Source organism: Rhincodon typus, unplaced genomic scaffold, assembly GCF_021869965.1.
Source record: "Rhincodon typus isolate 14 unplaced genomic scaffold, sRhiTyp1.1 hic_rhity00000897, whole genome shotgun sequence".
Taxonomy (NCBI): Eukaryota; Metazoa; Chordata; class Chondrichthyes; order Orectolobiformes; family Rhincodontidae; genus Rhincodon; species Rhincodon typus.
Genome location: NW_025966535.1, coordinates 23,832 through 39,770, shown reverse-complemented (window position 1 = coordinate 39,770; position 15,939 = coordinate 23,832). Strand labels below are relative to the sequence as shown.

The 15,939-nt window shown below is 46.8% G+C and overlaps 1 protein-coding gene across 1 annotated transcript; it reads right to left on the bottom strand.

Moving 5' to 3' along the window:
• Positions 1-5: 5 nt before the first annotated feature.
• On the bottom strand, positions 6-12,235 carry LOC125481110 (pseudouridylate synthase TRUB2, mitochondrial-like). Its single transcript, XM_048592257.1, has 8 exons — positions 11,895-12,235; positions 11,063-11,194; positions 8,604-8,678; positions 8,303-8,364; positions 6,147-6,228; positions 5,287-5,359; positions 3,953-4,089; positions 6-2,314 (listed from the first exon to the last, which is right to left on the bottom strand). The coding sequence occupies exons 1-8, from the start codon at positions 12,010-12,012 to the stop codon at positions 1,986-1,988; spliced, it is 1,008 nt and encodes a 335-aa protein (XP_048448214.1). The 5' UTR covers positions 12,013-12,235; the 3' UTR covers positions 6-1,985.
• Between the last annotated feature and the right edge of the window lie 3,704 nt (positions 12,236-15,939).

Sequence of the window (15,939 nt, the reverse complement as noted above, 5' to 3'; positions counted from 1 at the left end):
ACATATTGGGAACACAGAAGAGTGAATTTAATTGTGTGGAAACAACCATATGATACCCAAAACTTTTACATATGTCAGTGAAGAAGGCTTAGAGCAGAAGTGATGGACTACGAGGTAGGGACTGACACCTCCAGCCCCAGCCCTCCTGTTCAGGCATAACATCTTCCAGAAACAGTGTAGCCTCATGACTGGACTGTGAGGTGACCTGGTCCCAGCCTCTGGCTTGTTTTGTGAATACTTTATCTTTTTCAAATTATTATAAAGGATAATAATATATATTAAGCCTCTTGAGCCTACTGTGTCATTCCACTATTATGACTGATCTATTTGTGTTCCTAATTCCACCTTCCCATCTATCCACCTCTGAGCTGAAAGAAGTCAGACTTTGTTGTGAGGAAGGTCAGCAATCACACGTTACAGTCCAACAGGTTTATTTGAAAATACAAGCTTTTGGAGCCTCACTCCTCATTCAAGTGTTAGTGAGAGAGGTGGTATCAGCAACAGAATTTATAAGTAAAAGATCAAAGGCTCACAGGGATAAATTAAACAAACCTAAGATGCTGTTATATCCTTAATCAGTTAGAAGTTTTTAATTGATGATTATGTATATACTAATCCCCAAATTCCTTTCAAGTCACTATCCTGAGAGGACGAAAGGTTTTATCAGTGTGAAGAAGCGGTGATATTTAGGTCAGACAATGCACGTTAGGTGTGAGGACTTGTTTAGAATCTGTTTGCATTTTGGTTTGGAGTCAGACTGGTTTTATTTCTAAAGTAGGAATTTACAAAAACACCATATTGACTGACTGTCTATAAATTGTGCTTTGTGAACAAAATAGAATGTATCTGAAAATATAAATTCACACCATACATTCACGTGTGTGGGAGGATCTGTGTGAGAGAGAGTGTGTACAGGGGATGGGGTCACCTGTAGTGCGACATGAACCCAAGATCCCAGTTGAGGCCATCCTCATTGGTAACGAACTTGGCTATAAGCCTCCCCCTTCCCCCTCTCTCTCTTTCACTCCCGAATCTATGGGGTGAATTTGTATTTGCAGATACATTCTATTTTGTTGAAAAAGCACAGTATTTATACAGTCAATGTGGCATTTTATAAATTCCCACTTTAGAAATAAAACTAGTCTGACTCCAAACCACAACACAAACAGAATCTAAACAAGGCCACACACCTAACATGCATTGTCTGACCTAAAATGTCACTTGTTTACACTGGTAAAACTTCAGTTCTCTCAGGGTAGTGACTTGAAAGAAATTTGGGGATTTACATATGAATCAGTTAAAACTTTTTAAACTGATTAAAGATTTAACAGCATCTTAGGTTTGTTTAATATATCCTCATCAGTGGTGTGACCTTTCAATCTTTTACTTAAAAATTCTGTCTGATACTACCTCTCTCACTAACACCTGAAGGAGGAGTGAAGCTCCAAAGGTTGGAGTTTTCAAAATGAACCTGTTGGACTATAACCTGGTGTTGTGTGATTTCTGACCTTGTCCACCCCAGTCCAACACCGGCACCTCCATACCTCATGAGGATGACACTCTACCATCTAAAAGCAAAACATCCCCATTTCTATCTTAAAGAAGACTGACATTCTCACCTTCTCCTTAGACTCTGCTGTAAGCCCAGTTAGCTGTGTGTAGCTCAGTGCTGGTTCCCATGCAATAAAATCACTTACTGATTTTTCTGCTGCTTCCCAGTGTTGGCTCCTGATTGCCACCTGCAGTGTTTCTTGGTTTACTGCATGTTGTCAGGCCTAGCGCTGTCTCTTTATTCTTTCAACATCAGTGTTCACAGATTTATGTTTAAAGAAAAAAAGTGTTTTGCGACATTGTCCTAGAATATGGTTCCTCCTTGTACACAAATCCTGCAGTTCCCCTTTAACATCAGCCTGACTGATGTCTGCTTCAAAATGAACACTGAGCATGCTGCAGTCTAGGAGAGAACTCTGTGCCATGGTCCCAGATCAGTCCCCCACTGGTGTGGGTCCTGGACAGTGATTTCCCTTCTCCAGGACCCTGGCTTTGACCCCTGTGCACGTGTCTTCCTCAGAGGAGTCCGAGAGTCTCCAGCTGTTCTCGTGCAGCTTGGCTTCTACTTTCAGCCGGCTGGCCTGGACTGCAGCCAGTATACTCGGCAGATCCCACTGTGTCCTGATCAACGCATTGTCCACTGTGAAAATCCCATCACGTGTGCGGCGGACATGAGTACACACTGCCGACGACTTTAGCTCCAAACCCATCTCGTGGACAACATTCCGCAGGTACTGCTGGGTCTCGTGCAGACACTGGATCTCTGGGAAGGAAGGATAAAGTTTATCAACAAGTTGGATGTTGTCAGTGTACCTGTGCAAGCTGTAATGATTTTTGATAATGTCACTGTGGGGCAGCAGTGTGTCGATGAGAATTAGTGAGAGACTGGGGATCAATCCCCGACGACCACAGTGCTTGGTGCAGGAAGAGGGGCCATTGCAACTGATTCTTTGGTGATGATCAAACAGATAAGAATGGAACTGGGTGACAGTGGAGGGGGCTGCTGGAAGGAAGGTTTACCTTTCTAAAATTAAACAATGCTGTGAACCTGAAACAAAAAAAATTTACTGGTGAAACTCAGCAGACCTGGGAACATCTGTGGGAAGAAAGCACAGTTAACATTTCAAGACCAGTGACTCTTCATCTTAGTTTTCACAGTTACACAGGAAGTCATCGAGGTGGTTGATGACGGCTGTTTCTTTCCCTGGAACCCTGTTGGAGAGGTTCCAACATGCAATTGTGACAAAAAGACACAAAACTTTAGATGGCAACAACAGATTCAAGGGCTTGGGAGAGGAAAGGGATGTTGCAAGTGGGATGGTAGATTGCAGAGACAGTGAGGTTGAATTTTTTTCCAGGAGAGAGAAGATAGTGACAGATTACAGTAGAGACAGGGAGAACATCCGAGAGACCAGTAACATTATTGGAAGCTGGTTGGTCAGTTTCATGGGAATTGGATGAAAGGAACAGGACATTGTTACGAGATTGTGTTAAACCTTCTCCTCGTGTTCAGCAATTTCCATGCTGCCCATCCCCCCACCATTCCTCTCCTCACTTGTTCCATTGCTCCCCTTCTTTAACCACTCCTCCATTCCCTTCATCTGCTGCCACATTCTCCCTTTTCCCCCTCATTCCTTGTCCTCTCCTCATCCCCCCCATAATGAGTTGTTGACTTCACACTGACTATCTGGAACTGTTTCCCTTATCCAGAAGCTCTCAGACCCTGCAGCCTACACACGGGTCGGGTAGGGATTTGGGAAGACCAGGTCTCAAATGAAGATATAAAAGTAGCCAATGATGAAGGCAAGGGTCGATGGAAGATAACGGTGGGCCTGGGAATTGGAGCAGCAGCCACTATATGTATACAGATGGACATATGCCTGGCTACAATTATAACAGTAAACAGGAAATAACCCAGAGACAATAAGGAGAGGGTGCAGACGTGTTGCAATGAAGTAATCTTGCTGTTTACATGGTGAAAGCAGCAACGTCAAGCTCAGTCTGTGCTGAATTCGCTGACACTGTCGGACAGTCAGGGTGGAGATCACACACTGCCCTCTCTCACTCTGAGACAGTGGGGGAGGGCTGGTTTATACTCTGCCCTCTCGAGGTGTCTGGTTACACAATGTCCTTTCCCACTTTGGGACAAGGTGTGGAGTGTGTGAGGGGGATGACAGATAGGGTTGCCAGCAGAAGGTGCAGACCAGTTTGTGCAGTGTTGGTGAATGGGCTGTGAAACTCTCAGATTAATCTTGTGTTGACACCTCACTTGTGAAGAATGGACTGGACCCATAATTGAGGAGCTGCTTCTCAGCTTCAAACGTCATGCAAAATAACTGAGTACAGGGGATATCAGGAAGCCCCTCACTCTATGGTGTGTTTCAAAAAGGTACTGACATACCCAGTGTGAAGCTCGGAGGGGAGAAGTGTACACATCGAATAGCGGTAATGATCGGAGGGGATTTATTCACAGGCCGTAACAAACCCCGGGATGCAAGTTCATAGGCCTCTTGACTTTTCAAATCAACATCTGAATACCTGCAACAAAGAACAGTGTTACTGAGATTACAGAGAATTGTTCATCCAACTAGCTCATTATACTTCCACACTGGCACCCATGTGCTCTACCAGCCTCACCAGGAACCAACCTCTTACACTGGCATACCCTACCAATCTCAGCAGCATCAACACCCAACGCAACGTGCTGACTCCCATGCTGACAATGTGGGTCTATCTACACAACCAAAGACTGCAGTGATTCAAAAGGCAGCTCACCAATACTTTCTCCAGGGTCAATTAGGGATGGGCAGCAACATGTACAAATAAAATAATCACACTGCTGACACCAACACTGCTATCCATTGCCACTATTGAGTGGTTGAGGTATTTCAACAAAACCAACTGACCCCCGCAGTCTCATCTCTACCTGCCAGTATAATTGACAACATTAACAAAAAACTGTCAGGAAGAACACGGCCCTCAGCTTTCCATCCTGTGCTGTATCAGCTGGAAACAGCCAGGGTGTGGTGAGGGAGCTATACAGCTGGTATCAGAGCCCCAGATATCTTGGGGTGGGTGGGGAGGGGACAGATACGAGTGAGTGGAATGGTCCTGACAAAGAACCCATCAACAAAGGCCCTATCCCAGCCCCAAATTCACAGAGAACATGAGCAGAGCTCAGGGAAATGGGCAGAGGCAGAGATGGGTGTCCTTCCACCAAAGGGGGTTTAATAATGGTGTTCTCATCTCTCAATGACAGAAGGCTTTGATCAAGTCAGTCAGTCAGCCAGCAGAAAGTGCTTCCACTCACACAGAGCAGTCACCATGGAAATTAGGTTGAAGGTAATTGGCAAAACCTCCCAAGGGGAAGTGACAATCCTTTGATGCAGTGAGCTGCACTGTTGGAAAAGGGAACAGGAACACATTCAATAAGAACCTTCAAAAGGGAACTGGACAAATAACTGAAAAGGAGGAATTTGCCAAGCTATAAGAAGCGAGCAGGGTAACTAGACTAACGGTCACACTTTCATTGAGCTAGCACCAACCCAATGGGCCAAATAACCCATTCTGTTTCAATGATGCTTGTTTTGATGCTAATTTCCATTGCTCTGGTTAGCTGGTTTCTCTTCACTGTGGCAGGATAGACGATCACTTGGGCTTCTTGATAAAAGCTCGGTGAAGGGGTGATCACATACACGCTCCCTTACTTACTGCACCCCCCGCTCTCATACGTACGTTAGCAGTGCTCGTTGGTGGCTGCCCTGGATCACAGCAATGATACGCTCTAGCCTGTCCCGTGTGATGTGATCTGCAACACAACATCATCCACTCTCAGTTCAGACAAAAGCAGAGGCTCCAACAGGGAGCAACAAGAGCTGCATACACTATCCCAAGGGCACTGCAGTGCCAAGAACCCTGTCCTGAGGAATAGCTGCCATGGTCAGGGTGCCAGAAGGAGCCTGGCAGGTGATTGTACTGGCCGAGCCAGAAGCAGGATGGCTGCTGCTTATCCAGGATTGAGGAGGAGTTCCAGTGTCCACCATGTGCCTGTGACAGGCTGCGGGGGAAGTACAGGCAGTGAGCTCAGGTCACGGCAGTCAGAGTCATTTGTGCAGGTTCACTAGCTGGCGGTTGTTTCCCGACCAACATGAAACCGACGTGCCAACAAAAGCCAGAGTGTCCCAGATCAGACACAGCTTTCCAAATCAAATCATTCAAAATTCAGAACAGAGGCACATCCACAAAACATTTCCAAAATGAGATGGGAAGGCAAAATGAACTTCAGGGACGGGGGAATCAAGATTGAGGCTGACTGTTATAAACAGGACAACAGGCAGGATTCTGAAGAGGGAGAAGATCAAGGGATATGGCAGGGTGAGACATGGGATTAAGTTGTAAAGAGATTATTGGGATGATCTGTTCCTCCAAATCCATCATGAATGGGGCCAGTCGGGGGGAGGAGGTTCCAGATAGTGAGCCCCAGCATTTAGGCATCTCCTGACTGCTTCTAAACCGATAGCTGATTCAGGAAATTTAGGCCTTCAGGCCCACAGATTCTCTGTCCTGCTGAGTTGACACAGATCTCCAGTTCTTACGATAAGTTGTTCTCTCGATCACTCTGCCTGTGTTTGAGAAGTCCTCAGTCGCTGTCCCAAAGCTGCCTTTTACAATGTATTCCTGAGAAATCAAAAACAGTCTGATAACAGGTGTCACTGTGCAATCGGCTCAGACTCCAATAGGGGCTCATTTAGCACCAAGTAAATAACAAACACACAAAATTACAGAAGGGAAGCCAAAATATTAGATTGCAGGTACAGCAAATAATCACAAAGGCACATGGTGCAAGGGGAATTGAATATAAAAGTAGGGAAGTCTTCCTAGAACTGAACAGGGATTGCTGAGACCTGACTTGGAGTACTGGGTACAGTTTTGTTTCCTTACGTAAGGAGGGATAAACCTGTAGTGGATGTTCTAACAAGGTTGTCTTGGCTGATTCCTGATATGTAGGGGTTGCCTTAGAAGGAAAAGGTGAACAGGTTGGACCATTCTCATTGGCATTTAGAATACTGGGAGGGGATTCTGAGAGCTGTTTCCACCTGGGCTGGGGAGTCTAGAACATGGGGTACAGTCTCAGCAAAAGGGGCTGATCATTTCAGACTGAAAGGAGGTGAAATTACTTCACTCAGAGGGTGGCAAGTCTTTTGAGTTCTTTCCCCAAAGGGTAATGGATGCTCACCCTCAGCAACTCTCTCTTGATACCTTTTCAAAAACCTCAAGCAAGCTAGTTAAACACAGTTGTGCTGTGCTGACTCCTATCAATGAACCTGCATTTGTCCTTGTGTTTATTAATTTTACTCTGAAATGTAGTTCTACAGTCTTGCCCATCACAGCGGTTGAACTACAGTTGCCTGTAGTTGCTGAGCTTATCTTCACTCCTGATTTTGAACAATGGTGTAAGATTTTTAATTCTTCAGTCCTCTGGTATCAGTCACAGCCATGGAAGTTTAGAACATTAGGGCTAGTACCTTGCAATTTCTACCTTCCCTTCCCTTAGTATATGCATCACGTCCTCCTGGTGCTTTACCAACTTCAAGGATACATGGCTGCCCAATACCCCCTCATCATCAACTTTCAACTGCTCTAGTGTCTGACTGACCCACATCTTTCACCTTGATACTTGCTCATTTCACACCTCAGCCCTGCCTACATGCACTGTTATTGCTCCCTAATTAGGGTGGCATGGTGGCTCAGTGGTTAGCACTGCTGCCTCACAGCGCCAGGGACCCGGGTTCGATTCCAGCCTTGGGCGACTGTGTGTGGAGTTTGCACATTCTCCCTGTGTCTGCGTGGGCTTCCTCCGGGTACTCCGGTTTCCTCCCACAGTCCTAGGATGTGTAGGTTAGGTGGATTGGCCATGCTAAATTGCCTGTAGTATTCAGGGATGTGTAGCTTAGGTGGGTTATAGGGGGATGGGTCTGGGTGGGACGCTCCAAGGGTCGGTGTGGACTTGTTGGACCAAAGGGCCTGTTTCCGCACTGCAGGGATTCTATGATCTAATTGGCCACACTCCTCCTCCTATGACCAACAGAAGGCTACTTTTAAATTAGCTGCCAGGCTCTTCACATTCTTTGTTGTTCTACTTTCCCTCTCATACATCTGTATTTAGTTTAGTCCTCTTATTTTCTTCACCTGGCACCTGTCAAGATTACAGTTTACTTGCTCCATCTCTGAACAGCCAGACAACTCTGGGTTTAAGGTTTTTGCAAAGCCCTGGGTTTGTTTGTTCTTCCTTTCGTCTTCCTGGGGAACATAACTGGATGTGAACTACCTCTTCTTGTCCCCAATCCTTTTGTACAGGCAAACTAAACCACAAGATATAATTAATCGCTACCACCAAAATACTCCATTAGCAATTGATAAACTTGGGCCAGCACATTCCTCAGAACCCGTTCCTACAAGGTCTCACTTCTCATGAGCTATCAATGCAGCACTCCCTCCGCACTGACCCTCCGAGTGTGGCACGTCCTCAGTACTGACCCTCTGACAATGCAGCATTCCTTCAGACTGAATTGTCAGTCTGGTTTATGAGTTTGTGGAATATGGTTTGAACCCATGGCCCAGTGGGTATAATTACTGATTCAGGAGAGTAGCTGTTGTGTGATGTGGAACCCTGTGAATTGGCTATTTATTGAGAAGGACCGGTTCCAGACTGCAGGGAAAGTCTGCTCCCAGAACCCCTGAGTAGTATTACCTTGGTCAGGTGACAGTGGTAGAGACTGTTTAGCTGCTTGTTTCCATTTCCAACGCCCAGCACTGTCAAGATAAAACAGCAGTCTGTTAGTGATTTGCCTGAAGCTACAAGGCCACCCATTCTGGAAGCTGCATTGTTACAACCATTTCAGTGGGTGCTGTGTTTGGGGCAGAAGCTCACAATTACAACCAGGCTGCTCAGGGGTGATGTCAATTTGATAACCTTGGGTCTGTTGGCTTCAGAAAACCTTTGAAACAAAACAGATCGAGAAACAAAATTCAGTGTCACAACACACACTTACCCAGCACACCAGAGGATTGCAAATCCAGGCGGTGACCAGCCCCCACCTTCAGACCAACAAACCTTGGACCTGTAACTGGAATAGAACAACTGAGAGTTAGTAAATGCCAGCATTAAATACTGCAACGCTGCCAACTCCAGCATTGCAATTACATGGGCAAAGAAACCGCCTGCTGATTTCCATGTACTGGTGAATCAGTGCTCCTCCACATTGAACAACACTTGGAGAAAACACAGATTGGAAATGGAGCAGAATGTACTCTAGGTGAAGGATTTCTTTGTCCACCACCAAGTGTGGCTCGGCAGCAGCACTACTGATCGAGTTGGTCAGGTCCTAAAGGACAAGGCTGGATCTGCAGCAGGTGGTGACGGAACCAACGAGAGAAAAACATACTTGAATTCATCCTTACCAATCTGCCAGCTGCAGATGCACCTGTCCATGACAGTATTGGTAAGAGAGACCACCGCACAGTTCTTGTGGAAACCAAGTCCAACCTTCACATTGGGAGTAAGCTCTATCATGTTGTGTGGCACTATTACCGTGCTAAATGGGACAGACTTCATACAGATCTAGCATTCATTGGGCACTGTGAGCCATCAACAGCAGCAGAATTGTATTCCAGCACAATCTGTAACCTCATGGCCCAGCATATCCCCCACTCAACCATTACCATCAGACCAGGGGATTAACCCTGGTTCAATGGAGAGTGCAGGAGGGCATGCCAGGAGCAGCTCCAGGCATACCTGAAAATGAGCGGTGTGTGTGGTTTGTGGCAGTGTGGAAAAACAGAATGAGGTTGTTGGAAAGCTAGGGGAGCAGAAGGGAAAGGCGGATCCCTGAGGACTGGCTACGTTGCCAGAAAATCAGAGTTTAACTTCACAGGGAAGCACGTGGGTGAGTATTTTGCTCGTTTATCTTTCAATACTTGATTTATCGCATTACATCTCACCAAAACAGTGCATTGAAAATTAAGCCGTGCAACTCTCAGAGTCATTACAAAAGTTAAACATTTTTCTATAAGTATGACATTCTCACCAACATTCATACCACCATCCTCAAAGTTTCCCAGTTCCCTGGGACCAATTAACATAGCTGTTGGCAGGCAGATAGCCTTGGTCTGGAGACTACGGACCAGTTATCAATCAGCTACTTAAAAACCAAAAGAACTGTGGATGCTGTAAATCAGGAACAAAAACAAAGTTGCTGGAAAAGCTCAGCAGGTCTGGCAGCATCTGAGAAGGAGAAAACAGAGTTAACGTTTCGGGTCCGGTTCTGAGGAAGGGTTACTGGACCTGAAACGTTAACTCTGTTTTCTCCTTCACAGATGCTGCCAGACCGGCTGAGCTTTTCCAGCAACTTTGTTTTTGATCAATCAGCTACTTCTTGTCATTCAAAACTCCATTCATACTCACTCTCTGGGCTCCAGCACATCTGCAAATTAAGCTGTACCCACTGTTTGAACAGCAGCTGTGTAAACAGTACTTACAATGAATGTCAGGTTACTTGCTTTCCTTATATAAAAAAAAATCGCAGCAATCCTTCAATTATTTTCCCCCCAAACTGTTCTTTTTCCCCTTTCAGTTCACAATCAAAAATTCAGAAAGGTATCAGGTTTTATCAAGTATTAGTGGCGATTTTCTCAATTAGTAAGGCTCAGTAACAGGTTAGTTTATTATTATTCACAAAGTATTTTCAGCTATGGCAAGCTTTATTTAGGTTGACTAGTATTAACACGTTTTTATTATAGGGTGGCTCGGTGGCTCAGTGGTTAGCACTGCTGCCTCACAGTAGCAGGGACCCAGGTGCGATTCCCTCCTCGGGCAACTGTGTGTTCAGTTTGCACATTCTCCCTGTGTCTGTGTGGGTTTCCTCCGGGTGTTCTGGTTTCCTCCCACAATCCAAAGATGTGCAGGGTAGGTGGATTGGCCATGCTAAATTTCCCGTAGTGTTCAGGGATGTGTAGATTAGGTGGGTTATAGGGGGATGGGTCTGGGTGGGATGCTCTGTGGGGCCGAAGGGCCTGTATCCACAACGTAGGGATTTTATGAACTATTCTTTGATCTATTAATGAATAAAGGAATGACTGGGCTGCTCCAAGCTGGATCATAATCCTGGAATTCCCTCCCTAAGGGCATTGTGTGTCCCAATAGCACATGGACTACAGCAATTCAAGGAGGCCACTCACCGCCACCTTCACTTGGGCAATTAGGGATGGGAAATAAATGCTGGCCCAGCCAGCGATGCTCACATCCCTGAGAAGTTTTTAAAATTACATACAGCAATATTGTAATTTCTGCAATTATAAGGAATATACTCTAGCCAGAATTAAGAACTGCATTATTGCACCCCCACAGTTTTAATGACTGCATGAATGCAGAATGCATTCAATCCCCCTCCCATTGATTCTATGTCTAGAGTTTACAGCACAGTCCACTGCAATCTGTATTCAGTGCCCTTACCTCGAGGGTGATCAGCCAGCACTGGGACCCGGGTTACAGTCAGATGCGTTTCATTTCCGTTCTCATCCTTGATTACACTTGGCACAAATCGGATTTGCTGCCGAACAACTGGTTGCTCCAAGGTATTGAGTTCTGTCCCAGGATGATAAGACACAAGATTAAAGAGATCCTTATCATTGTTCCAAGCAGATATGACAACAGCTTACAACACAGAAAACCAAAGGATTGGCAGGGGGTAGGTGTCACTGGCTGGGCTGAGGGTCAGTGTTAGGGGTGACAGGGTCACGGTTCGGGGGGGTCACAGGCTGGAGGTAAGGATCATCAGAGAATCCGAAAGTGTGGAAGCAGGCCATTTAGCCCGTCAAGTCCACACCGCCCCTCCAAAGAGCATCCCACCAAGACACCACCTCCAACCCTATAATCCTGCATTTCCCATGGTTAATGCACCTAGCCTGCACATCCCTGGACACTATCGGCAATTTAGCATGGCCAATCCACCCCAACTCAGACTGTGGGAGAAAACCCACAGACAGTCGCCTGAAGCTGGAATGGAACCCGGGTCCCTAGCGCTGTGAAACAGCAGTGCTAACCACTGAGCCACCGTTATACCCTAAGGGCTGGTGTTATGGCTTACAGGCTGGGGTTAAGGCCCAGGTCAGGGCTGAGGGTCAGTGTTAGGGGTGACAGGCCCAGGTCAGGGGTGAGCGTCAGTGTTAGGGGTGACAGGCCAAGGTCAAGGGTGAGGGTCAGTGTTAGGGGTGACAGGCCCAGGTCAGGGATGAGGATACAGGTTAAAGGTGAGTTCGGCGCCCTCAGTGCCCTGAAGCCTCACCATTCAAGAGTTTGGTTTCCACGGTGTCTCGGAGCCGTTTCCAGTGAACTCCGGGCGGTTTGTAAACAGCGAACATGCCGTGCAGCCTCTGTAAAGCGGAGCGTAACAATACGGCCATCCCGGCCCCTACGAACTCCGACCAGGGCAAGCACAGCCTCCAGCACCCAGTGGTCCCGGCTAGAGCCTCTGATCCCTAACCCCACCACATGATCCTCCGCCTCCGGCTCCAACTGCACATGCGCGCTTCCCGCCCCGCACTGTGCTCATTGGTCAGTCTGCTCACACCGTCCTTGCTCATTAGCAGCCAGCCTTTCCCCCTCACAGCGCCTGCAGCTCTGGAGGTCTCACTAACACCCCGCCACATCTAACTCTCACAGCGCCCCCTGCAGCTCTGGAGGTCTCACTAACATTCCCGGAGGGCTCACTAGCAGTACCCTCACCAACTCTCGCAGCGCCCCCTGCAGTAGCGGAGGTCTCACTGTTTCTCGGGCTGTCAGGCTGTGACTGAGAGTGAAATGTTGTCCCTCAGCAGGTTGAGAATCTGAAATGGCTTTGTCCAATTGTCACTCAAGACGATCTGGGGCAGCACAGAGGGAATGCTGTTCTGCTGTAGGTGCTGATATCTCTATGAGAATTAAAGAAGGCACCTACTTCTCTGAGTGAGCATGTGAGGTGGGGGAGGAACTTCCCTGCCCAGTATTTGTCCCTCAACGAAAAGATTAATGCAGTTCTGTCAGCAGAGTCTTGCTATGCTTCAAATGCTGCTGTCTGAAGGCTGGAATTTCTGAGATGTCATTGAATCCCTACAGCGCAGAAAGAGGCCATTCAGCCCGTTGAGTCCGCACCAACCTCCGAAAAGCATCCCACCCAGACCCACTGCCCCACCCTATCCCATGGCTAATCCACCTAACAATGTGGAATCAGGCCATTTGGCCCATCAAGTCCACACCCACCGTCCAAACAGCATCCCACCCAGACCCACCCGATTCGTGTAACTGAATTTCCCAAGGCTACTCCACCTCGCCTGCACACACCTGGACGCTATGGGCAATTTAGCATGACCAATCCACCTACCTTCACATGTTATTAGTGGATTGTGGGAGGAAACCGAGCACCTGATGGAAACCCACACAGGCACAGTGGGGGGAGCGTGCAAACTCCACACAGACAGTTGTCTGAGGTTGAAATTAAAACTCTCCAGCCCAGGCTACATCCTGGTAAATCTTCCCTGCACCCTCTTCAGTGCTATCACATCCCTTCTATAATGTGCATTCCAGAACTGCACACAATACTCTTAGCTGTGACCAAACCAATGTTTTATACAGTTCCAGCATAACCTCCCTGCTCTTAAATCCTGTGCCTCAGCAAATAAAGGCAAGTATCTATATGCATTGTTAACCACTTTACCTGTCCTGATGCCTTAAGGGATGGATATACACACATACCAAGGTTCCTCTGATGCTCAGTGCTTCCCAGTGTCTTACCATTCATCATGTATTTCTTGCTTTATTCCTGCCCTAGTGCATAACCTCATATTTACCCAGATTGAATTCCATTTGCCAATTGTCAGCTTGACTACGTCTTCCTGTAATCTAAAGCTAGCCTCCTCACCAATTTTTGTTATCATCTGCGAATGGGTGGCACAGTGGCTCAGTGGTTAGCATTGCTGTCTCACAGTGCCAGGGACCCAGGTTTGATTCCACCCTTGGAATCCTGCGTGGGTTCCCTCTGGGTGCTCCGGTTGCCTCTCACAGTCCAAAGTTGTGCGGGTTAGGTGGATTGGCCATGATAAATTGCCCGTAGTGTTCAGGGATGTGCAGGCTTGTGGATTAGCCATAAGAAAAGCAGGGTTACACAAATTGGGTGGGCTGCTGTTTGGATGGTGGGTGTGGACTTGATGGGCCAAATGGCCTGCTTCCACATTGTAGGGATTCTATGATAACATAAATAAGGATGAGACTTCTTTTTATTCACTCATGGTATATGGGTGTCGCTGACTGTTCAGCATTTATTGCCCGTCCCTAGTTGCTCTTGATAAGTAGGTGGTGAGCTGCCTTCTTGAACTGCTGCAGTCCATCTACTGCAGATTGACCACAATGCCATCAGACAGGAAGTCCAGGATTGTGACCCAGCGATAGTGAAGGAACCGTGATATATATCCAAATCAGGATAGTGAGTGTCTTGGAGGGAAATTTGCAGGTGCTGGTGTTCCTGTGTATCTGCTGTCCTTGTCCTTCTAATGGAAGTGGTTGTGAGTTTGGAAGGTGCTGTCTAAGGATCTTTGGTGAATTTCTTCAGTGCAGGTGCAGATTGGTGTTACTGAGCGTGCGTGGTGGAGGGAGTGGATGTTTGTGGATGTTGTGCCAATCAAATGGGCTGCTTTGTCCTGGATGGTTTTCAAACTTCTTGAGTGTTATTTGAGCTGCACCTATCCAGACAAGTGGGGATTATTCCATCACACTCCTGACTTGTGCCTTGTAAGTGACAGACAGGCTTTGGGAAGTCAGGAGGGGAGTTACTCACTGCAGTATTCCTAGACTCTGACCTGCTCTTGTAGTGTCTGGTGAGTCTAGGTGAGTTCGTGGTCAATGGTAATTCCGAGGATGTTATTAGTGGGTATTCAGCTTTGGTAACACCATTAAATGTCAAGGGGTGGTGGTTAGATTATCTCTTATTGGAGGTGATCATTGTCTAGTATTTGTATGGCTTGATTATTACTTGCCACTTGTCAGCCCGAGCCTGGATATTATCCAGATCTTGTTGCATTTGAACAAAGACTGCTTCAGTATCTGAGGAGTTGCGAATGATGCTGAACATTGTGCAATTTGTTGATGAACATCTCACTTCTGACCTTATGATGGAGGGAAGGTCATTGATGAAGCAGCTGAAGATGGTTGGGCCTAGGACACTACCCTGAGAAACTCCTGCAGAGATGTTCTGGATCTGAGATGATTGACTTCCAACAACATGACCATCCTCCTATGTGTCAGGTATGACTCCAACCAGTGGAGAGTTTGCCCCTGATAGCCATTGATTCCAGTTTTGCTAAGGCTCCTTGATGCCACATTCAGTTGAATGCAGCTTTGATATCAAGGGCTGTCACTTTCACCTTACCTCTGGAATTCAGCTCTTTTGTCCACATTTGAACTAAGGTTGTAATGAGGTCAGGAGCTAAATGGCCCTGGCGGAACACAAACTAGGTCTAGAGTCTACTCTAAATCAAAGAGATGCCCTTTTGGAATGGGCGTGAACACTGACAGTGCACCTTCCTGATAAAAGCCTGAGGAGTGAGGCTTAGATTGAGGTGAGTTAGAGAAGCAGCTAAACCCCAGCAGGAACCCTGACAGAATTTGGAAAGGACTGACAAACATGACGTTGGTGTAAGGCAGTGAGTTGATTGGTGACTAGTGGATAAGTTGTTTTTGTCAACTTTAAACTGCATTGAGGAAGGTCAGAGTTCAAACTTCATTTTAAAAGTAATCTTAATTTTAATTTTCTTGTCTTGTACACAGGGTGTAGTGATGAGCTTTGAGGATAAGGAGAAACATTGTGTGCTCTACGTGGAGCCAGAGGCTGAGCAACTCAGGAGGATCAGGAGCAGCAAACACCAAGGAGTGAGGGTTAGATCCCATCCCCTCCCAAAGTTGAGTTACAGCAGAGAGTGTGTCTCTCACCCAGGCTCAGGGGGTCTAGACATGTCTGGACTGGAACATGGAAAAGAAGGGGGATGGTCTATATCTGTCACTGTCCTCACTGGGACCAGTAACTCAGGGAGTGTGAGAGAAGAGACACAGCATTAGACAAGATGATTGAAATTAAAAGTGAGGACCTGAAAGTTAACCATCTCAGGATTATTACCTGAACCACATGCCAATTGACCCAGGAGCAAACTGGTGGAAACCAGAATGAGTCACTGATGGACTGGTGTGGGCAAAAGGATTGACACTTAAGGAGCAATGGCACCAGAAGGAGCTGGAACACTGGCATGAAGTTGGCTTCAGGGCTCCAATCTCAACTCCAAAATCTTCCAGGGAGTCATGGGTAA

Excerpts from the sequence above, each read along its gene's own strand:
- LOC125481110 (XM_048592257.1), bottom strand. The coding sequence starts at position 12,012 with ATGGCCGTATTGTTACGCTCCGCTTTACAGAGGCTGCACGGCATGTTC. Across the intron at positions 8,679-11,062 it reads GCTGGCTGATCACCCTCGAG|TTACAGGTCCAAGGTTTGTT; the intron begins GTAAGGGCACTG and ends GTTCTATTCCAG. Across the intron at positions 5,360-6,146 it reads GATCGAGAGAACAACTTATC|ATCACATCACACGGGACAGG; the intron begins GTAAGAACTGGA and ends GTTGTGTTGCAG.